Source organism: Tetrao urogallus, assembly GCF_951394365.1.
Source record: "Tetrao urogallus genome assembly, chromosome: 17".
Taxonomy (NCBI): Eukaryota; Metazoa; Chordata; class Aves; order Galliformes; family Phasianidae; genus Tetrao; species Tetrao urogallus.
The window spans coordinates 8370105-8391263 of NC_136830.1; the positions used below are offsets into that span (position 1 = coordinate 8370105).

Consider the following 21159-nt stretch of genomic DNA (forward strand, 5'->3'; position numbering starts at 1 on the left):
CTAGCTGTTGTGGAGCTTCGTTGAAGGGCTCAGAGGCCAGAGCTGGAGCCCGGCAGTGTCTCCCTCTTGTGTCTGGCTCTTTTTGTTTTGCTTTTTTTCCTCCCCCCCCCCCCCCCCATTGTGTGTTTTGTATTAATGTCTGAACAAAGGGACTTGGTCAGAGACCATCGGATTGCATAGGCTGGGGCAGACACATGGCTTGGAACTGCAGCATCAGGATATTTGTTGTGTGACTGGGGTGAGAGGGAGGGGAAGGAGGTATGTGTTGGTGGGAGCATGGGGGATGGGATGAGATGAGATGGGGTGGGAAGGCCAAGGGTTGAAAAGGGAGGGGAAATAGTCTTGTGGTTTAAAAGGACTGGTTCAAAAACTGTGGTTTTGTACCCAACTTACAAGTTTCAAGTGAAATTAAGGAGCATCAGACAGCTAAGTGCTTTACTGACACTAGAGGAGCAAGCAGTGAATGTGCCAGAGATGGGCACTTCCTAAGCTAAAGTGCAAAGCTTTGGCTCCTTATTGCATATTGCACACCTCGTAATACTGACATGATGTGAGCAGCTGCATTGTCATTTCCAATGCTGTCCAAAACCAAACCAGTGATGCAAGATTTCTAGTGTTTTCCACATTGCTCACGTTCTGTGTAAACTCAATAAATGGTTCTCTTGGACATGAGTGTAAAGCACCATTGGGTCTGAGTATCTGTGTTGTTGCCAAGCTGAGCCAGCAGCCCAGTCACTGCAACCTGACTTCTGAAAGAATCTCTCTGGGAGTCTCAACATAAAAGAAACTCTCATATACTCAGCGTGAAACAGACGATTCTCTCATGCTTCTTGCTGACCTCTCAAGGTGTTGCAAGAGCAAATTGGTGATGCTGAGTGATTTATCCCCTTTGGATGAAGAGTGAGGGCACTGGATGGTATCAGTATCTCTGATCAGCTGCCAAGAGTCTCATCATAGACTCATAAAGGTTGGAAAAGACTTCTAAGACCATCTAGTCCAGCCATCAGTACATCCCCACCGCGCCCACTAAAACACATCTCTCAGTACCAAAAGTTACCCAAGGAAGAAAGATGGCTTTACAGACACTGGGACAAGTATTACAACCTGGTATTACAGGAGTTAGCTGGTCTTAGTTGCCCATCACAGTGGAGATGGGAGAGAAAAGGCCCTAAGATAGTGAGGACATGGTGCTTGGAACGACGGTGGGAAACAGGTAGTGCTGACATAGCCAGGCTGTTGTGCAACCCAAGGAAGTAAGGGAGCTTGTGTTCCCCTAAACAGTTCTCATCCCTTTTTGTGAGATTTGTGGAGTAATTTCTATGGCAAAGGCTGCATTTGGGGGCATGAGATTGTCTTGCAGAAGGCAAAACAGTTTCTCAAGCAGCTGTTCCCATTACTGGGAAAGGCTCTGCCACTTTCAGAGGTCACTGCCTGCCTGTCTTGTTAAAACTCAATTTCTCCCTCTCCTTGTGCTATCTCTTTCCTCCCCTGTTGTGGAAAAGATCATATTTAGTTTTTCTTCTTTTCCTTCCAAAATATCCTTCAGCAAAAATGAAAAGCATTTCAAACGGCAGCAGGATCTGCTTAAACCCTTGCAGTCTGAGCAGAGCAGCAGTCTGTGCCAAGAAGAAAACTCGGGCACGAAGCATTCAACTGAAGGCTCAGTGCTGCCTGGTGAGTCAGAGGCGTATCTAGAAAGAGGAAGCAGGGTGCTGAGCATTCCATCTCGGAGCACTGCCTGTAAGGCTCTGTATTGAGGCATCTTCACAGCTTTTCTATCACAAAAGAACCCCTCAGAAACAAGGCAGGACCCCCAGCATGCAGCCCACCACTGACAGCTCTTCCTGCAGAATCCCTGGCTCAGCCCCAACCACTTCCAGCCCTGCTGTAAGTAGCCTTTTGGGTCCAAGCCATGCTGATCAGCAGGATGGAGAAGAGACGTTCTGCCCTTTGCAAAGGAATTCTGTGCTACTGGCAGCTACAGGAGCAAGAGATAAAGCATGGCTTAAACAGACTGGTTAAACCAAGCAGCTGTGGGACTGGTTCTTATTCCTCCATATGCACTTGGTTGCTTTGCCATAGAAACTTCCCCACGGAGAACTGGCTGTGAATAAATACATGCAAATGCAAATTTTGAGGTCTTGGATTAGGAAGCCAGCAGTGCCTCTTGGATCAGCTTTAATAGCTGTGGTCAAATGCTCACAGCACATCCAGCTGTTCCCTGTCAGCTCCCAATGGCACTGACAAGTGGAGGACTCCAAGGGGCACAGCAACACCCCAGTGCACTGCAACAGGGAGATAAAAACCAGAGAGGAGAATGCAACACAAATGAGCCTCTCCTTGCACAGAATGTGAAAGCTCAGGGCTCTCAAAGGGGATTAAACGGATGAGCTGCTGGTACAAGTCTCCTCATTGCTACTTACGAAGAGGGACCAGCTTTGTTGTGCTGCTAAATTAGAGGATGCCTGCCTTGCAGTGAGCTAGATAGCACAGCAGGAGAGACAGACCCCTGCCATACTCAATACTCTCCTCAGCACCGTACTTGGTGAGGCTGTAATTTCAGCTGTGCAAAGCAGTACACACCTCATTGCCAATCTCATGCACCAGGCCAACCTCCATCATTTCACAGGTTAGCAGACTCCCTTCCTCTCCACGCAGAATGAAAACAGTCAGGAGTTTCCTACTTGGTCCAGCAGCCTCCTGCATCCTCAGGGCCAAGGGAGATGGCCACCTGCACAGGGTCAGGCAGGCAGCCCACAAAGCCCAGCCACAGCTTTGCTAAAACATGGGGACACTGAGCAGCACCACAGGTAAATAATGCTACGGGTGCCAGATGGCAGAAGAAGAAAGGATAGACCAAAACTATTCAGTATCTTAACCAGAAGTATACTTGCTCCCTCCTTCCCTAGCTGGTCAACACCTTCCTCACTCCCTTATCCTTTATTTTATACAGCACTGACTTCCAAACACAGAGTAATTACCTTAGCATGTTCTTGGTAGTGAGATGCTCAGCAGAGGGGTCATCACGAGCCTTCTGCCCCCTGTGGCTCCATCCAATAACTGTAATTGTTTCATTGAGTTAAGGATGCAAACACAGCTGGAAGCATGGGCCTGTCTGACCTATTTTTATTTCAAACACTTCAGAATCTGTCAAGGGCTTTCCTTCCCTCACGAACTAAGCTCTTTTTTTCAGTCTATAATACATTTCTCATGATGAGTGCTCAGACAGTGATGGAGTTTGCAGTCTTTGGGAAGACTGACAGGCTCCTTAGTGGACAGCTGCTGACAGTGTTACCAAAGTTCACATTGTTTCCTCTTATGAAAGCAAGCAAGCAAGCATTCAGCATTTGCCTTTGAGAGACAGATCATTCTGTCTACCACCAGACACTTCCAGCACTTAGGATTATTCCTCCCAGTCCATTTTTGAGGCAATATGCCCCAGGTTGGTTACCATGATGGGAAGCATGTGGAAAGCTATCTAACAACTACACAGGCTTCATTCAATAAGCATAACTCCTGTGAAACATAACCAGTCTCAGTAAGCATGAATGTGGCCACATAAAAAAACAGAAGAAAGCCTTTCCCTGTACCAGCAGCAGCCCATGGGTCTCCATGTCAGACAGCTGAGTGGAGCTTTGTTCTTGCTCCCATGAAGTCTTTTGGTTTGTGGAGCCAAATTTGGTGTGCATGCCTTTATTTGAACTCCCTTGCAGATGATAAGCTCTGTATTTATTCTGCAGACCCCCAGGTTCACCCAGTAGAGATAACCCTAGGATTAGCACGGCCCAGCCCAGGAACCCTCTCTGGAACTAGCAGACAGGGCTAGAGCGGGCAGTACGTGCTGGTGTCAGAACCAACTGCACGTATTACCAACTTTTTGGGGCAGATGGTTTTGTTGTTTAAAAGCTAAGGTTGAAAGGCAATGAGATGGAGGATACCAAGGAATGATTCTGACATGCCACCAGACCTTCGGAGGCTGAGTCTCCAGCAGCAAGCTACCCTCCTCTGGGTCTCAGCCCTGATCACATCCATCCCTCATCACTGATACGGGGTATTTGGGGGAGGATTTTCTGTACCTCTGCAAACCAGGCTCTTATCTGCTGTTCCTGCTATTCCTTACCAAGCAGAAATGAACCCAGGCCTCGTGCACACAGTCTCTCTCTAAGCACACTACTCCACTGCAGAGAAAATAGAGTAGGTGTTTTGCCACTCGTTTCAGCATCAGCATAGGCGTAGGGCTGGCTGTGTCTGAAAAAGAGGCAGTGGAAACATTGAAAGCAAAGCAAGAAGTGAAGGCTGCCAGAGTCCTCCCTGTACACAGCCCTAGCCAGAGGCTTCAGCACATCCTGCGACACAAATCTCAGCCTAGGTTTAGGATTTGACTTCATGTATTGGCATGATATGAATTCTGATACGAAAAACTCTAATGAGCTCCCTAGAGCTTCACCCACTTACTCTGTGTCAAATGTGGCTTATTAACTAGAAAAAGTTTGTAGCAAAAAGGCAAAACAAAGAGAGCTCATCCTAATGAATACCCAGAGAAAAGGAGAAAGCAGCATTTCCTCTATGTGCATTCCCCAAACCACAGAGCAGCAGCCAAGCTGTCCTCAAAAGCAAAAGGTGAGGGCTGCAGCCAAGATGATGCACTCCTCCCAGGCTCTGGAGGGGCCTCTGAGGGGCAGCTTTTTACAGTGCTCTTCAAAGAGGTTTGATATTGGCTGATAACTGAGCTCAGTGAAGGAAAAAAAAACAAAAAAGCCTGCTATAGAGCTATTTTAGAGATATTTGAGATGCAGAAAGGAAATTATTCAATTGTGAAGTAGCAAACAGCAACGCCTTGTTTAGTTACAGAAGAGTCAGAGTCTCCACAGTTCATTTCTATCCCTCAGGTGGATGAAGGCAGAGGAAAAAAACCTAAAACAAAAACCTATTCATCTTGCCATCTACTTCAGATTTTAGAGGGCTGTAAAAACATCAGTGAGCAACTTCAAATGCCACCACATGTGTTTATGCATTGTCACATTCTCAGCTGCACAGTGTGTCTCCTGAGGGCCAGCAGTACTGCCAGCCCCCCCCCCCCCAGACCTCCTCAAAAAACCCAAATACACAACCCTGCTGTCTCCTACTAGAAACAACAAATTTTTTCCTTGATTATTACAGATATTAATTGCACTCAACATGTTCAAAATAGTTAAACAGAGCCAGTGCACGTTTCTGTTGCTGAGGTTTGTTCTCTTCTGCCAGGTGGGGCAGAGAAAGAGGCTTCCCCCCTCCCCCCCCAGAACAGAACCAAGTCTCTTGAAAGGAGGGCTATGAATAAGAACAATCCTCTAATCATCATCTTTGCTTGTACCTGGACAAAGTGAACTGCAAGGTGCTCTCAGCACAGTATCCAAGTATATTTGATCAGTGATTTATCTACCTTGCAAGATAAGAAATATGGTTGTCTTGACAAGCTACTTACCTATAAACCTTCAGAATACAGTCAGAGCAACCTGAATATCCTGGGAAGTGTCAAATCCAAAAAGCACTGTGAAGCAGCTTACAGTTCAATAGAAGACTGATGCAAGAGTGATCAGACATCACTTCTGCATCAGAGCTCTGGAGATGCACCTTGTAAGGATAATCCAGCAGTCAGAGCATTCACTGGGCCTCTGCAGATTTTGTCCCTGAGACCCAGAAACACTGAACCTCTCCACGGTTCAATCTCCATCTCTCCTTGTGAAATGCAAGGTGACAATAAAAGACTGCCCTGTAGCAGCTTTGCTTAGAAAAAAAAACAACAAACCATAACAACAACATGAAAGCCTGCTGTGGTCAGGCACTCCACAGCATGGAGCCATGAAGAAGCTGAAGGGCCACTTTCACAAACCACACCATCTCTCCACAGATTCAGGCATTCCCTTTGCCTCCCCTTGCAGCCCTGCACTGTTGATATTCCCTCTAACTGCTCTGTTCCACTCTCCATCAACATTTTAGGCTCTGTAGGATAAATTGCGAGCAGTTTTGCCTCACAACAAGCAGTGGTTTGCTCTGGAGTGGACATGGTAACATCTCTCCACTGAACTAGAAACAGAGCAAGCCCCCTACCACAAAACAGATTTTCAGTCTCCAGGCAAAAAAAAACACCAACCAACCAACCAAAACCCAAAACCCCAACACAATAATAGTGCTTTTTTTCTGCCATTCTTTCCATCCCTCCCAGCATAAGTACACATCTTCTGGATACAGTCTGTTTCTTTGCCAGGGCTACAACACTCTCCCCTGAATTAATGATGCTGGAAGACCTCCACTTTTCATAGGCTCCTATTTGACAGTCTCTGCTGAGCAGCAGGGGACTGCACAATGCTTGCTTATGCAATGACTAGCCCTGTGCCAGGAATAATAGCCTAATAGGAACAATCAATTCACACACAAAACCAAAATACTTTTCCTGTTAAAAGTCTAAATTAGGGGGAGTAAAAACCCCAAACTTCCTGGCCATAAAATACACCACTCTCAACACAGAGTTAAATAATCCTATGCTCTAGTCTTTGAAGAACAGCTAGAATGAGTGGAGGAGGGCAGCATTTCCCTATTCATTTACTTCCAAGGTATTTTTGACACTGTAAGAAAACCTTATTATAGGACCAGGCAAAAGCAGGATGCCTGAAGCAGTTAAAATGCAACTTGATCTGGCTATATACTTGCAGACAAGTGCAGCTTTGGCAGCTCAGGCACGAGCATGCTGTAATCATATGGCAGCTCTTCTGTCCACAGCCGTGATCAGCCCATGAGCAGATTAAGAGATGGGGAAAATATCACCTTACTTGCAAAGCAATCTACAGCACAATCCGTTTCAAGGCAATTGAAGGCAAGCAGCTCAAGGTTTTCAGCACAGTGGATTTGTATTTCCTCCCAAAGAAATACTGAGAGCAAAATGGCCCCATCAACTTAGCTTTATCTAATCTATTGAAAGAGGAAGGACCAGCCCTCTCTGTGTGAAATCAGTTTAGATGCAAAAATGCACAAATCCAGATTTTGGTTGTTTTTGCTTTTGTGAGCAGAGAAGCATCAAAGAACTCAGGAAGAACCCTCTCTCCATTTTAGTCCAGAGTTGAGAAAGGAGCAACCAAATTCTTGATCCTTGTATGCAGAACTCCATCGTTTGCTGAATTACCAAATCATTGCTCCACTGGGATGAGGACCTTCCAATCTTTTTCATATTACAATGCCAAAAAAATTGAACACCTCTACTTTAACAAAAGCTTACTATGAAGCTTTAAGTAGCAATGAGATAAAGACAGTCCGGATATGCTGGCTACCAGCACCAGAAATTCGTATCTTCCACTCCATTTAGCCCTTCTAGAAGAGGTTTTCTGGAGGTCACTGGGCATCTAGGGGTCACATCCCTTTATTACATCCCTTTACTGCACCCTTTCACTGGCAGAGGAAGAGATTAAGAGGCTGCTGCTTCTCCCACACTTTTGAGGGTCAGTATTAAACAAGTTTTGTTACACTAGAGAGCGGGGCTTTTACAACGTGGCGTGTAATCAGACTGAAAGAAGAGAAACTACAGCTTGCCACTTACCTCATCTATGGAGCATCCCTTCCCAGTCTCTCATTCATAACACAATACCTTTCAGACATATTTTGCAGTTGCCTTGGAAAATGAATGGAAGACAAGTACAGCTTTGGGGCCAAATGGAATTTAGACACACGTGGAGAGCAGAAGGGCACACGTGAGGCATGAAAGCATCTGGTGAGAGAGGAAAAGTCCCATAGTTCTGTATAAAGCTATCTCTTCAAATGATTACCTTCTCCAATCATTTAACTCTTTGCTGCTGTCATCAGCATCCTCTGTTTTTGTACAGAAGTACAACCTCAATTTTCACTTGCGAATAACAGGTGGGAATATTTGGGAATAACTACCAGTGCAGCAGTGCAGCTTCTCTGTCCTACGTGAGTACTTCAAAGGCATCTACACTGATTAAATCAAAGGGATAAATTCACGTCGAGGCCTCAGCCCTGTAACAGTCTCTATCTATCTCCAGCATCCGCCACCCCAGAGAAACAGATTACTTGATATGCTGAAGAGGACGGTGTACCACTGCAGTGCACATGCCTAGTTAGCCAAGTATGAGGGTGACTATGAAGCCAGCACTCAGGAAAGCACTGAAGAGAAAGGAAAATAAGCTCGGTATTTTCATGCTAGAGTTTTTAAGAGCATTGTGCTGATGGAGTTCACACCAGAAGTCATGTTCGTTGTATTTCTTCCTTCCAGAGGGTTCTGGTTTCCCATATTTCATTACCAACAGAGCCATCTAGTGGATGAGGTATCATTTGTTAGTATGAAATATGGATTTATCACAGTGTAAGAAAATACACAGGATCTTAGAGCAGCCTGTAACAATCCAGCGCATCTGTTAATGTAGTAGTCAAATTTTAAGCAGTGACATCAATAAGATGTTGCCTGTCTTGGCTTTTGTTCCTACCAGTACAAGACTTCAAACATTTTAATACTAATTCCCAATATTTTTCTTCCTGAAGAATGTGAGTGTTTCATCCCAGACTCAGCCTCAACCTGATTTCATAACACAAAGATTTTGGTTTACACAAAATCCAATAACTTCTTCAACACTGATGTGGATTAGAGCTGTTAAATGTTTATAGTAATGATTGAAAGTTAATGCAACAGTAGTGGGAGGGAAAAGAATAGTCTTGTGTGTTCACTGGACAGCCACATACATAAAGGGTGATAAATACTGAAGGAGTATAAGGTTCTTCAGGCAGATACACTACAGAGCTTGTTCTGTCAGTTAACCTGCACAGGGTTCTTATTTCTTTCTGAAATCCTTGGCTGCCCTCCCGCCCTCAGTGCTGCTGAAGGTCAGACCAAACACTTCAGGGAAGGAAGGGAATCTCAATGGAGAAAACAGAAGCTTGACATTGCACAGAAAGGAAGAAAAGGAATTTCTGAAACGAATAAGAAATGTAAGTCAATCATCATTAGTTGGAACAATCCACAACAAACACGCTATTGCTGGGCAATTCTCATTTAATTAAATATTAATGTTGTACTCTCTGGAGCTCCCCAGCATTTCACAAGCTTTGCCATTCCAGCAAAACAGCACCATTTCTTCCTGACCTTTGCAAAAGAAGCTAATATCTAACCTCTAGAAAAGGTTACACGCTATTTAATAGACAGGAGAAAAAACCCAGTGGGACAGATCTGTTTCCCAAAGCATTGAACCTCTTCTGAAAAACACTTTTAGTCAAGTTTCCCATCTGTGACTTGCTTCCTTTTCCATGTATCAAGAAATCTTTTTGGAGGCTTTTAATAAAAAGAAGGTAAACCTATGAAAGCTGAGGAGTACTGGATAACTCTTACAAATAATAATAATCATAATGCTGCAAAGCCATCCTCACTATTAGTTCCTCCAGTGAGTACAGGAAGACCCTCTAGAAGTCAGCCCCAAAAGGGTCCCAGCAAGGTAACTTCTGTTTGTTTAAACTGCAAGTGCACTTCTTGCCTTTCCTGTTACTGAACAAGGTAACAGCAACCTCCTTAGGCACCCATGGTACACATCAGCCACAGCCAGAATAACAAAAGTAACCCTATTTCAACACAGGTCGCCATCCTTCAGCACAACCCATCCTATATTAGGTTATACTCGTGGCAATTTATTCTGACACTAATCAGTCTGAGATTTTTATCAGGTATTGGCTTTGGGAAGAGAAGGCTGCCTAAGGAGCATCCAGTAAAATCTTGTAGCAGATACTTGCCTCAAGTTACACAGAAAATTTCCTGCTGTGCCATCTCTATTTTACCTGCTGACAGAAAAGTAACCCCAGTGGAGAAAATCTCAGACTAGGTTAGCAACACAAATCTGATGTATTAAAAGGGATAAAAACCAATTAACACAGCAAGAAGGAGGCATGTAGGTATAATCCTATCTGCTAGCGAAACAGATGTTGCCAGGTTGTGATACCAGAGGCAAGTGAAGGTAGTGGTTGTCATCAGAACAATTAGAATCACCCAGTCTTACCTAATAACCCATTCCCAGAGATCTCAGGTGTTTGTTAGTAGGACTACCACAAGCAGGCAGTTACATTTTTACTATGAAGCTCCTGGCACAGCAATAAGATGGAATTCTTTTGTGCTAAAAAACATCAGCCTAGTAAAAAACAAATTCAACATGGGCTTCAGCTTCCATTTTCAGATGATCCTTCCCAGCACAATCTTGCAGAACTGAGTAGCATTTACGTAGGCATGGGAAGGGAATCCGGTGAAAATAACAGATGTCCTCTCTCCCACGTAAGAGCTGGAACTAAGCTGACTGAGTTCCACAAACTCTTTCAACTAGTTATTAGAAAGGCTGCACTGCAGATAGAGCACTGCACTTTACCTGCCAGTACTTTACAAAGGCAAGAGCAATCAGCTGGTGTAAGCCAGGGATCTCCTCTGAGTGACTGCAGATTCAAGGAACACATTTCCACAAGAAAGTGATGAACATCACCACCAAACCCCTCCAGGTTGCTCACTTGAATACGAATACGGCTCACACGCAATGTTTTACAGCTGTTTTTTTGTGGAAACCTTTGGACAGGTTCCTCATGTAGGCACAAGAAAGCAATAAAGTCCCTATCATTAAGCCCAAGCACACCACAAACACATTTTACAGATGCTCCTAATGCAAATATTTAGGATCACTACCGACCCCCCTCAAAAAAGCGCAGCTCACTACAAAACCCCTGCTAATCAAACACTGCTTTATTTACAGACAATTCAACAGATGAGTACATCAGTTCAACTTCCATGTCTGCACACAGAGGGTCTTTACACAGCAGAGCAGAAAAGCAGGACTCATTCATACGTGTATAGACTGATGACTGTATGGAAGTGTACAATTAGGTACAGGAGAGTTCAATTTAAATATTTCAACCATCAATATCAGTAAGACAGCTACATGGTACTTCAAGCAAAAATGAGCTACAGCTACAGCTAAATCTGGCCTCCTACAGAAGAGATTGTGAACTATGTGATCGTGTACAGATGTGAACAGAAGCTAGAGTCAGGCCTAAGTCCTGTTCAAAAGGTTAGCCTATGTAATGGATAACAATTTCTGTGACTTTTCCTGCACATCTTTTAGACTCATAAGAAACATTTCAAATCAATGCTTGAAAATTATTTTTTTTCTTCCATATTCAGGCTTCTCTGCCCAGGCATCAGTAAAAACACAAATAACTGCCAATACAGCCAGAATCAAATCACTTCAGGCAAATACAAACTCAGGCTAAAATGGTCTGTCTACTAAATATCAGCTGTGTGTTTCTAATGAAAAGTTTTCCCTGCATCCAAAGACAGAAGTAAGAAATACAAGAATACCAGCTCAATGTACAGCTTTGAAGACAGACCTGTATTTATTATAGATCCATGTGAAGCTTCTCTAGAAGTTGCTTCAAGTTGGTTGGTTGTTCTGTAAATGCAGATATTAGCACAACTTTAAAACAACATTTAAAAATTCTTCATCAAGAATGCCTTCTTTAGAGGGTAACAGCAGTACTGAACAAGGAGGAAGCAAGATGATCTTTGAAACTCAATGCATCACACAAAAATCCAAAGAAGTCAAATCCAGATATCAAGTCCACTGTTTTCTAGACAACTCACTTTGAAATCAACCTCCAACGCATTTGCCAGCTACAGAAAGAAGCCAGAACTCCAGTGTGCCTAAGAGGAGTTCTGTCATATAACAGCAGACAAGGTTTTGTCAGAAACATTTATTAAACAGAAGTTACCAACATATATGTAGACAAATTAAGAGCCCCTCTAATAAAAAAAAGCATATTGGTCAAGGCCAAAATTATCTTCGCTTCTGGAAGATGTTGCCACGACCCATCCCACGGCCTCTTCCTCTTGCAGCCACTGAAGAAAGAAAACATCAGGGATGACATGAATGTGATGCAATGTTATATTTATCTCAACAACTGACAAACCAAATATAAATAACTCCCAGCCTCTTCCTTACAAGCATGGAAGCCAAGCTATAGTATGAGGTTCAGAAGTGATAAAATAGTTTTCTGTGAAAACAACTGTAACCAACAGCTACACAGCTTTGCTGTTTATAACAGAGTATTCATTAAGAGCAATGAAATATTAACACACTTTTGTTCTCATTCTAATCTGCATGAATTTGTAGCCGGTGAGATTTAAGAACTCCTGCTCTTCATGAAATCTGTGACACAACTCACTATGTCTTGTCAGATGTTACTTCCCCACACATCCTTACTGCATTTGCTACAGTTAACCAAGGGCTTCACAGCCCATGATTATTTCTCTATCTTGCTATAATGAGACTGTTCACATGAAAATTATATGAAAGGAAATGAATTGCAGAATGGCTAACAGTTACTGATTCAAAATTCCTTAAGCATTAACCTAGTATTTTTTACATATTTTTTAAAACCTTAAGAACACCGAGATCCTTCCTTGGGCAGTCCAAACAGCCAGCAGCCACATTTACAAGAAAACCAAAGCTAAAGTTTTATGCAACTCTAGCAAGGCCACTTACTATTCCTGAACATCAAGCAGTCTGAGTCTTGACTGCCATCACTCATTCAGCTTCCTACAGCTCACATTTGCTTAGTGTTAGGGATGAAAACTTCCCAGTTCCTGTTCAGCAAAATGGGGAGGCAAGGTGGGAAAACACCATACCACAAACACATTGTACCCACCCTGAGCTTTGAGAATAGCTGCTTTTCCTCGGCCAGCTCCAGACCCCTGGTTCTTATTCTTCATGCTCTTCAGCATAGGAGCGTTCTTCAACATATCTGGTAAAATTAGAAACCGTATCTTGCTGCCTCTGATGTACACCTGCTCAAGCTGCGCCACTCGCCCATCTCTGTACGTCACCGTTATGTTGGACATCTGGAAAGTGAAGATCAGACTGTGGTCTCAGAGGCCTTAAACATAGTTTCAGACTCCCGCTACTCCTGCTTGTGGAATACACAACCAGGATTCACGTAACAAACTCAAAGCCCTGTCAAGCATACTGCCTTCTCAACTGCTGCTGTGACATAAGGCATCTATGACCATTTAAACATACTCGTAAGCCTGCTGTAATTTAAGCAAACTCATTATTTGCCCCTTCTCCCCATTGCTTAATTAGTTTTGTTTTGTTATTCAAACAGTTTTAATAAAGTTTGACCAGTCCCAGCTATTAAGGAAACATTTTGATTTCAACTACGACTTGCATGAAGTCAATCAAAATTAAGCCTCTTGCAATGTCTTAAAGTAATCTATATTAGACACAGCTCTAAGCTCATAAATCATAGAATGGCCTGGATTGAAAAGGACCCCAATGATCATCGAATTTCAACCCCCCTGCTATGTGCAGGGTCGCCAACCACCAGACCAGGATTTATTATTAAGTTGAGAGACAGTAAGCAAAAAAATCATGAGAAGAGGAGTTCACAGAGGAAAATCTTAATAACTGGGAACAGGAATTCCCAATTCTGTCCTCTTTGGCATACTCAGTTATCTGGAATTTGCTTCGTTACTGTAAGTGCACACAGCAGAAGGGTTTTATTTATCCTAAGACTAAAAGCAAAGGTCTTTAATCACACCGCCAGTCAGCTGGGTGTGACTGTTTCCAAAATTAGATGAGATGAATTTCTTTTCATTCATCTTGAGCTGCACACCTGACAATTCATGTTGTCTTCTGCTTCAATGAGCTTCCCACGGTACACCTCCCCGGTGTTGGTCTCACAGGTCACAATGTGGCCCTCTGCCTCGTGCAGGACTTTAATGGGCACTCCGATCGACATGGCTGCAGCGCTGCGGCTCTACTCCTGGGAAGGAGAAAAAAATAAAAGCGAAAAAAGGAAACAAACTACCAGTTGTTTTGCAGTTCGGCTTTGACTACAGGAAACAATTTTCTCTCTTGAAGAAAAACTCGCTGCTTTGACAATACACAGCTGCACAGCCGCAGCACTCAGTGCTTCGCCCGACAGAGCGCAGCGTTCCCCACACGCGGCCTCCGCGCGCACCCCTCAGCCTGCCCCAAGGCCCGGCCAGGCGGGAAAAGCTGAGAGCGACCCACCCCCTCAGTTCGCCGCTACCGCGCTCGAAGCTCTGCCCACCGCCCTCAGAAGCTGATGGCACACAGCCAGCCCCCACAGCCAGCTCCCCCCCTCCACCGACACTCACCTCCCGCCAACCGCCCGGAGCCGCACACACACCCTAATGGCCTCCGCCTTCCCGCCGTGCACCGCGCCCCGGAAGCAGAAGTGCAGCGGCGCCGGTCCATTTCCGCTCCCTCCCCTCCAGTCCGCGGCGCTTCAGCACGATGGTTCCGCCGCACTCTTGGCCCTCCTGGGCACAGCTCCCTCCCTCCCAGCTCCGAGCGGCCGCCCCGGGGCCCGCCCTCTCCGCAGCCAGGAGGAGCCGGCGCCGCACCAGAGCATGCCGCTGCCCCGGGCCCGGCGGGGCGGGCAGTGAGCGGGCGGCCGCCGCCATGAGGAGCCCCCGGGAGCCGGGGGAGCCCCCTCCGCAGGAAGGTCAGTGCGGCTGCGGCCCGGGGAACGTCGTCTGGGGGCGGCCTGAGAGCGCTCCGCCCTGTTTACAGCCGAGCGTCGGGCCGTGGCGTACAGAGCTGACAGCTCTGCGGGGGGTGGGGATGGGAGCCGGGCGGCGCTCGGCCTGGCTGTTACCGTTGGAGCCAGCGCGTATGGAGAGCAGGAACCAAGGCTGTGAGTTGTGGAGGTGTCACGGGGCCCTGGATGGTCACCGACTGCTAACACACCGCCAGTGCTTACAGAGCTGTAAGTTGGGGAAGTTCTTTACTATGAGATGGTGAGGTGCTGCAACAGCTGCCCAGAGAGGCTATGATGCCCCGTCCATACCTGGAGGTGTTCAAGGCCAGGTTGGATGGGGCCCTGGGCAGCCTGGTCTGGTATTAAATGTGGAGGTCAGTAGCCCTGCATGTGGCAGGGGGTTTGGAGATTCGTGATCCTTGAGGTCCCTTCCAACCCGGGCCATTCTGTGATTCTGTGTGACTTGCTTCAAGTGGGATTTGGGAGTCTGTTATTTCTTTGGGAGACTGAAGTATAATTGACGATGCTAACAAACACTGAATACACCAATGGGTGTGCCAGCTTTCAAAGTTATGATTAAACCTGGTGGCATGATTGAGAAAATGCACTGCGTTGGCTTGTTGCTGCAGTAAGCCGTAACTGTGAGAAAACAATTTAAAATTGCAAAACATTATCCATAAAGTTTTACTAATAAAGCTGCATCGAAACTACACCAGCCCCCCAGGATGTTGAATGCTTTTTATCCTCATCTAGAAGCGTAGCTGACTTTGCATTAGCGAAGGTTTCCAAGGGTCTGCTCCAGATTGAAGGTAAAGTCATTAAGAAAAGCCTTTTATGATTAACTCACTTGGATTGACTTTGAAGTTGCAATGCCAAGCGGAAACACTTCAGTCCATCAAGCAATCTGGGCTTTTCTGAAACTGAAACCACCACAACCACCCATAAAGGAACTACAAGGGATGAATTACTGATATTGCAGAACTTCTTGATAGAGATTGGGTTTTGTCCCTCTTCCTTTGCCCTTTTCTGAAAGGCCAAATGGTGTCATTTGTGAGCTGTCTTATCTGAAAAAATTACAATAAGGAAAAAGACATAGCAGTAGAAGAGGCTGAAATCGATAGGGCTTGTAAGAAATCACTGCCTAGAAATCATGGCTGTGTCTGTTTTCTACCCATTTCACCTATAACTTTTTGTGGCATAGAATACAGAGCTGAGAACAAGCTGATTTGGAATGGTGAAGTACAAAAAACCATTCCCATATAACCACTGACAGCTGTTACATTTTACTCACATGGGGTGTTTTCACTGCAGTTGAATGTGTGCAGCTGAAAGTGCCCGTCATTCAGCAGCTGTACCACTGGGACTGCGGGCTGGCCTGCTCCAGGATGGTGCTACAGTAAGTGCTGTTTTCATTGGAAAGGGTGGGAAAACCCAACCCGTGGGAGAGGGTGTCAGGAAGCAATATCCAGGGAGATGAGGTATATTGGAGCAGCTGTGAATTTTGCTTACCCTTACAAGAGCACATATCCCTGAATACCCTTGGAGAATTACTGCTGCCAGGGCCTAGCACAGCAATCCAGAAGAAAGGGAAAAGACAAGCTAAGACAAACTTAAGACCTTTTGAATAATTGTTTTGATTGATCAGCACTGAGCTAACAATGAAGCAGTCTGGCATGCTTAAGCTGATAAGAAGTTATCCCTCTTTCCTGTTGTTACAATTCAGAACTGGTATTTGCCACAGCAAGTCACATAATTCCTTCCTATATCGTTATGCAATGGGCAGGTTTATCCTAGTTTCTGAGTATACTGTCTGTCCTGCTGAGCCCCCAGCCTGTGGGGCGAATGGTTTTTGTTCCAGGAGTGGTTTCAACTTCACAGCTATGCACTATATTGCCATCTTTTTCTTTTTTTTTTTTTTTCTTTTTTTGAACCTGTAGCTGTCCTGCTGAACTCCTCTTTCCTTCCACAGAGGAACATGAGCTTAGGTGCAGGAGAAATACCTATTTAGATGTCCACTTAGTAGATATGAAGGAGAAGATTTTCATTTCTCTCCATCCCTTCTGCCAAGACGTTAGTCCGTGTGCTGGTAATTCCCATCTTGACTTCTGTAACCTCTGCCTCTTCATTCCCTTTAACCTCTTTGCCACACCAGTCTGTCCAAAACTCAGCGTTCAAGATTAATCTTCTCACCTTGCCAGTCTGACCTTGTTTGCCCTGCTTCCTCAATTCCACGTTTTGTTTTTCTTTTCTTCATTTAATTCCATTTGTTTTGACCTCCAGAACTCTCTGTAACTGCCCTTCCCCACCCCTTTGCAACCTGTCCCAAGCTTTCTTCAGAACTTCATCTCCCCCTCACTGCCTTTTGTGTCATCAGTGACTAAGCAAGCTTCCTTTGAATATTTACCAACTTCCTCCCAGTTCCTCCTTTTGAAATTCATCTGTTGCTTGAAGCAGCTTTTAGTCTTTAATGCTCCCTTCTGCATTTGCTCTATTAACCTCGTATATGTAGACTGTAAGCCCTTCAGGATAGTTCTATACTTGCTCAGTACAGCTTGCCTATTGTCCAGCATCCTGTATATACTTCTAGCACTATAAAGCAGTTGAGTTACCTGCATATTTCCAATAAGAAAAGTCAGAAATAAATCCATTTATGTATTCTCTGCTTCCTTCCCTTAACTTTGTGGCTCTTCTGTGGGTTGTTTTGTGGGTATTTCTTAGCCAAGCCCATTGTATCGGTTTTTCTGTCCCGTGGATGTGGAGGTTTGGGCTACAGCACATACTGTACTTCTCCTAAGACCTGTGCTTCCCTTCCCCTACCTTTATGATACCATAGGTACCTGGATCATTTGGACAACGATGAATTTCAGAAAGCCATCCAAGAACTCCGGTTAACAAAGAGTATCTGGACTATTGACCTGGCCTACCTAATGCGGCACTTTGGTGTTAAGCATAAATTTTGCACCCAGACACTTGGAGTGGACAAGGGCTACAAAAATCAGGTTAGTATTTTCATCTACTGGGAAATGGCAGGCAGTTGTAAGAGGGACCCCTATGCAACATGCTAAAGTACCTCTGCTGTCTTACTGCCTGTTAGCCATAGCTCCTGGAAAGAAGGTTTGCCCACTGCCCAAACTGGTATGGATCAGTTTCAAAGCAGAAACTAGATATATTCCCATCTTTTTTTTACATCTTTGATTCCATAATATAAAGTTTTTGTTTTTTTACAAAAAAAAAGTTTCCATGTAGCATTCACGACAAGTTACAGATTATTCAACAGCCTTGGCGACTGAAGCCCTCTACCTGCCTACAGAACAGGCACAGCCTGGGCACAAGCAGTGCTAGCTTCCAACTTTCCCCACCACCACGACTCAGCCCAGACCTGGAGGAGCCACCTCTAGAGGTGAGAGACCAGCTCAGCCTCTGTGTCTGTGAGAGCTTGGCCTCTTCCAAGTTTGCTAGTGAGCACCCACAGCAGCAGTAGCTTTTGTGATGCAGCCTTCTGCCCAGTACAAACCAGAGAGACTTCCTTCATGTTGGCAGCTGAATAGCCACTGCTTGGAAATTATAACACTAAGTGACCAGGAATGAAATTAAAGTGATAATTTAGAGCAAGAATTCTTATTAGCAGTGAAACTGAGGGAGAGAGAGCTTTTATCCCCTCATCGAAAACGTATACAGGGCCTTGCCAGCAGAGATTGTAAATGGTGAATTACCTAAGGTGAACATCATTCCAGTTCACAATTTCTGTTGTCTGAAGTCATTTTACAGGAAGCACTTTGACACAGAAGAGAATCGAGTGAATCAGCTCTTTGCACAAGCCAAAGCCTCCAAGGTGCTGGTGGAGAAGTGGTAAGTTTATTGTTCTCTCCTTTCATGTTGGAGACTCTGGGTCTCTTGTTGGTCACTGAGATAAACTGGTGAAAGACAGACTGAAATGAGACCTTCAGCCTTTTTGTGAATTAGTCTTTTTATTAAATGTCTTGAAATAATGGACATAAAGACTTAACAGTGAAGTCTGAGGAGCAATAATGACAACAGAGTGATTTGAAAATGCTGATGGGAGTTGACTATTACATATTGAATTTGATTTTCCATTAAGATTAACCTGTAGGGAATGCTTTCAGTGCTTTAATTGGCCACTGTTAAGTATATGAACTAAGGAAAATGCTGTGTGGACACACAACCCATTACTCCTAGAGCTATGCAAAGAGCATAGGTCTCTGTTCCTAGACAGAAGCACAAAGAAAAAGATGGCTTTGATGATGAGCCTTTGCCAAAGTGAAAGAACAGTAAACCGAGGAGAAGACAAAAAATTATAGAAATGTTACACAGCTGACAGTGACACTCTAGATGGGAAACAACTGAAAGTGTCCATGTTTAGCTTGAGTTGTATCCCTTTTTGTAGTGAAGCTGGATTTAGATCTCTGTTGTCAAAGTGGGGTGAATGATTAAGAAAAGAGGGTACAGCATAGCCTGTACCAGGGCATTATTTAAATGCTGCAATGCAACTTTTAATTAACAGAATAATTAAGTATATGTGAAAAACACATATACAGAGTCTGTATGGCACCACCTGTTAACTAAAGCTGCATCAACAGAGAAGGGACAGTCAGTCCATGTTGCTTTCAAGGATCACATCCTTGATCAAGGCAGGGACAGAGTGAACATCTACCTGTGCAGTACTGAGTTTGGGGCATCAAAGAGGAGAAGCAACACTGGAAACATTAAAAAGCACAAGTTCAGTTGTGTATAACACACAGCCCTATGTCTGAAACACATCAAAGAGATGAGTTCTAATGCATCTGGAATAAACAGTGAAGGACAGCTTTTAACAAATGAGATTTTAGGTCATGATTCATTAACACTTGTTCTCTGTGGAGGTGCTATAGAAACACAGCCTCAAAAGAACTAGATATGGAAACTATCTGCACAATATGCATATTTGTGACAGAGACAAATTTGGGCATGTATTAAGTTAGCATACAGTCTTTAACCATCAAGTTCCAATGGCAGGATGGAACACTTCACTTGAGACTTTCCCTCAAGTCTCTCAAGTTACTTACTAAGTTGCCAGCTCCTTTAATACTCTTCACCCAGACATCTCATACATTCAGAGGTTATATATCTAGCATTTCAGAATCTAGTGCTGTTGCTCTGCACTTCAGAAACAGCAGTGAGATCAAAAGACCTTGAATCTGGTCAGGCTTTCTCCGTAGCAAACCCTGGATGTTTTAACTTCATTGAAAACCTGTCTGATTTTTTTTTTTTCCCCCCATAGCACAGTAACAGTTCAAGACATCCAAAAACACCTGTCCCAAGGTCACGTAGCCATTGTCCTAGTGAATGCAGTCTTGTTACTGTGTGACCTTTGCTCAAGTCCTGTCAAATACTGCTGCTTCCTACCCATTGGACAGAAGTGCTTCTGCAGGAATCCTGACTACCAGGGCCATTTCATTGTGTTATGTGGCTACAACACAGCCTCAGGGAGTATTTACTACAACAACCCTGCCTATGCTGACCGTAAGTAGCCTGCTCCTTTTGGGTGAATTCTCAACCACCTCATCACTAACATTTCCATGATGCAAAGCCACACTAATATGGACTTCCCATTTTAGCACACATGTACTTCAAGCATCACTAAGCAGTTTGTCAGAATAGGTTTTGCAACATTTATTAAATCAGTGCACCAATTTGTTCTGTGATTTACTTGAGGCACTGAGATTCTAGCAAACTGGTGGAGGTTGGAGAGGTACTGAACTGTACCTTTGTGCTGAGTATAGCAAGATGACCAATTTAATACCTATTCACAGCATTACTTCTGTGAGCAATGCCTTTGAGATGAGAAGATAAACTACAGTGAGTAAAGCTGTAACATAGGCTGATAAACCTAGTCAGTATATTAGTTACTTTTCTCTGTAGAGTCTGCTAGACCCAGAAAAAGAGCCCCTCACAGGCATCTTCTGAATTTTCACTACCACTTTGTTCCTCTTTTATATAGGGACATGCTGCACCAGCATCAGAAACTTTGAAGAAGCCAGGAGAAGTTATGGCACGGATGAGGATATTCTGTTCATCTACACTGACAGCTGACACCCACAGCTGTTACTTCTGGTCCTTTCTGGTGCAGCCTGCACAGCAGCTGGCTGCTTGTCTCAGGACACCCCCTGCAGAGACCTTCCTCCTGAATTGCAGCGGGATCTTAAACGAGGGAGGCTTTATAGACATTGATAGGACTATATTGCAATGCTGTCTTTACCTTTTTATTCCGGATGAAATATCTGATTTTGCAATGTATGTCATAGGTTTTTTTTTTTTTTCCCCTCATTTTTAACACTGCACATTTGACAGCAGTTTTGAAACACAGGCCCAAAGCCTGTTCACTTGGAGCTTATTTTCAAATTATACACGTGAGGAAAAAAAAGCACCAAATCTATGAACTTCAACACTTGGTAATAGATGCATAGGTTTAGATAAACAAAAGCAGGAAAAAAAATAGACAACACCTGTTACACTCTCTTTCAAAGCATCAGGGCTGATCTTCATCCTCAGTCTAGGGATCTGAGGTTCAGCAGGGAATTATGAAAC

General features: G+C 44.3%; 2 protein-coding genes across 2 annotated transcripts; one reads left to right on the top strand and one right to left on the bottom strand.

The window, feature by feature from the left end:
- Positions 1–11843: 11843 nt before the first annotated feature.
- On the bottom strand, positions 11844–13806 carry SNRPD3 (small nuclear ribonucleoprotein D3 polypeptide; the record flags this gene model as incomplete). The annotated part of the gene is made up of 3 exons (XM_079544082.1): positions 11844–11905; positions 12715–12907; positions 13681–13806. The coding sequence occupies 3 exons, from the start codon at positions 13804–13806 to the stop codon at positions 11844–11846; spliced, it is 381 nt and encodes a 126-aa protein (XP_079400208.1).
- A 521-nt stretch (positions 13807–14327) lies between these two features.
- GUCD1 (guanylyl cyclase domain containing 1) lies at positions 14328–20664 on the top strand (the record flags this gene model as incomplete). The annotated part of the gene is made up of 6 exons (XM_079544102.1): positions 14328–14538; positions 15886–15970; positions 17408–17573; positions 18332–18423; positions 19853–20094; positions 20573–20664. The coding sequence occupies 6 exons, from the start codon at positions 14328–14330 to the stop codon at positions 20662–20664; spliced, it is 888 nt and encodes a 295-aa protein (XP_079400228.1).
- Between the last annotated feature and the right edge of the window lie 495 nt (positions 20665–21159).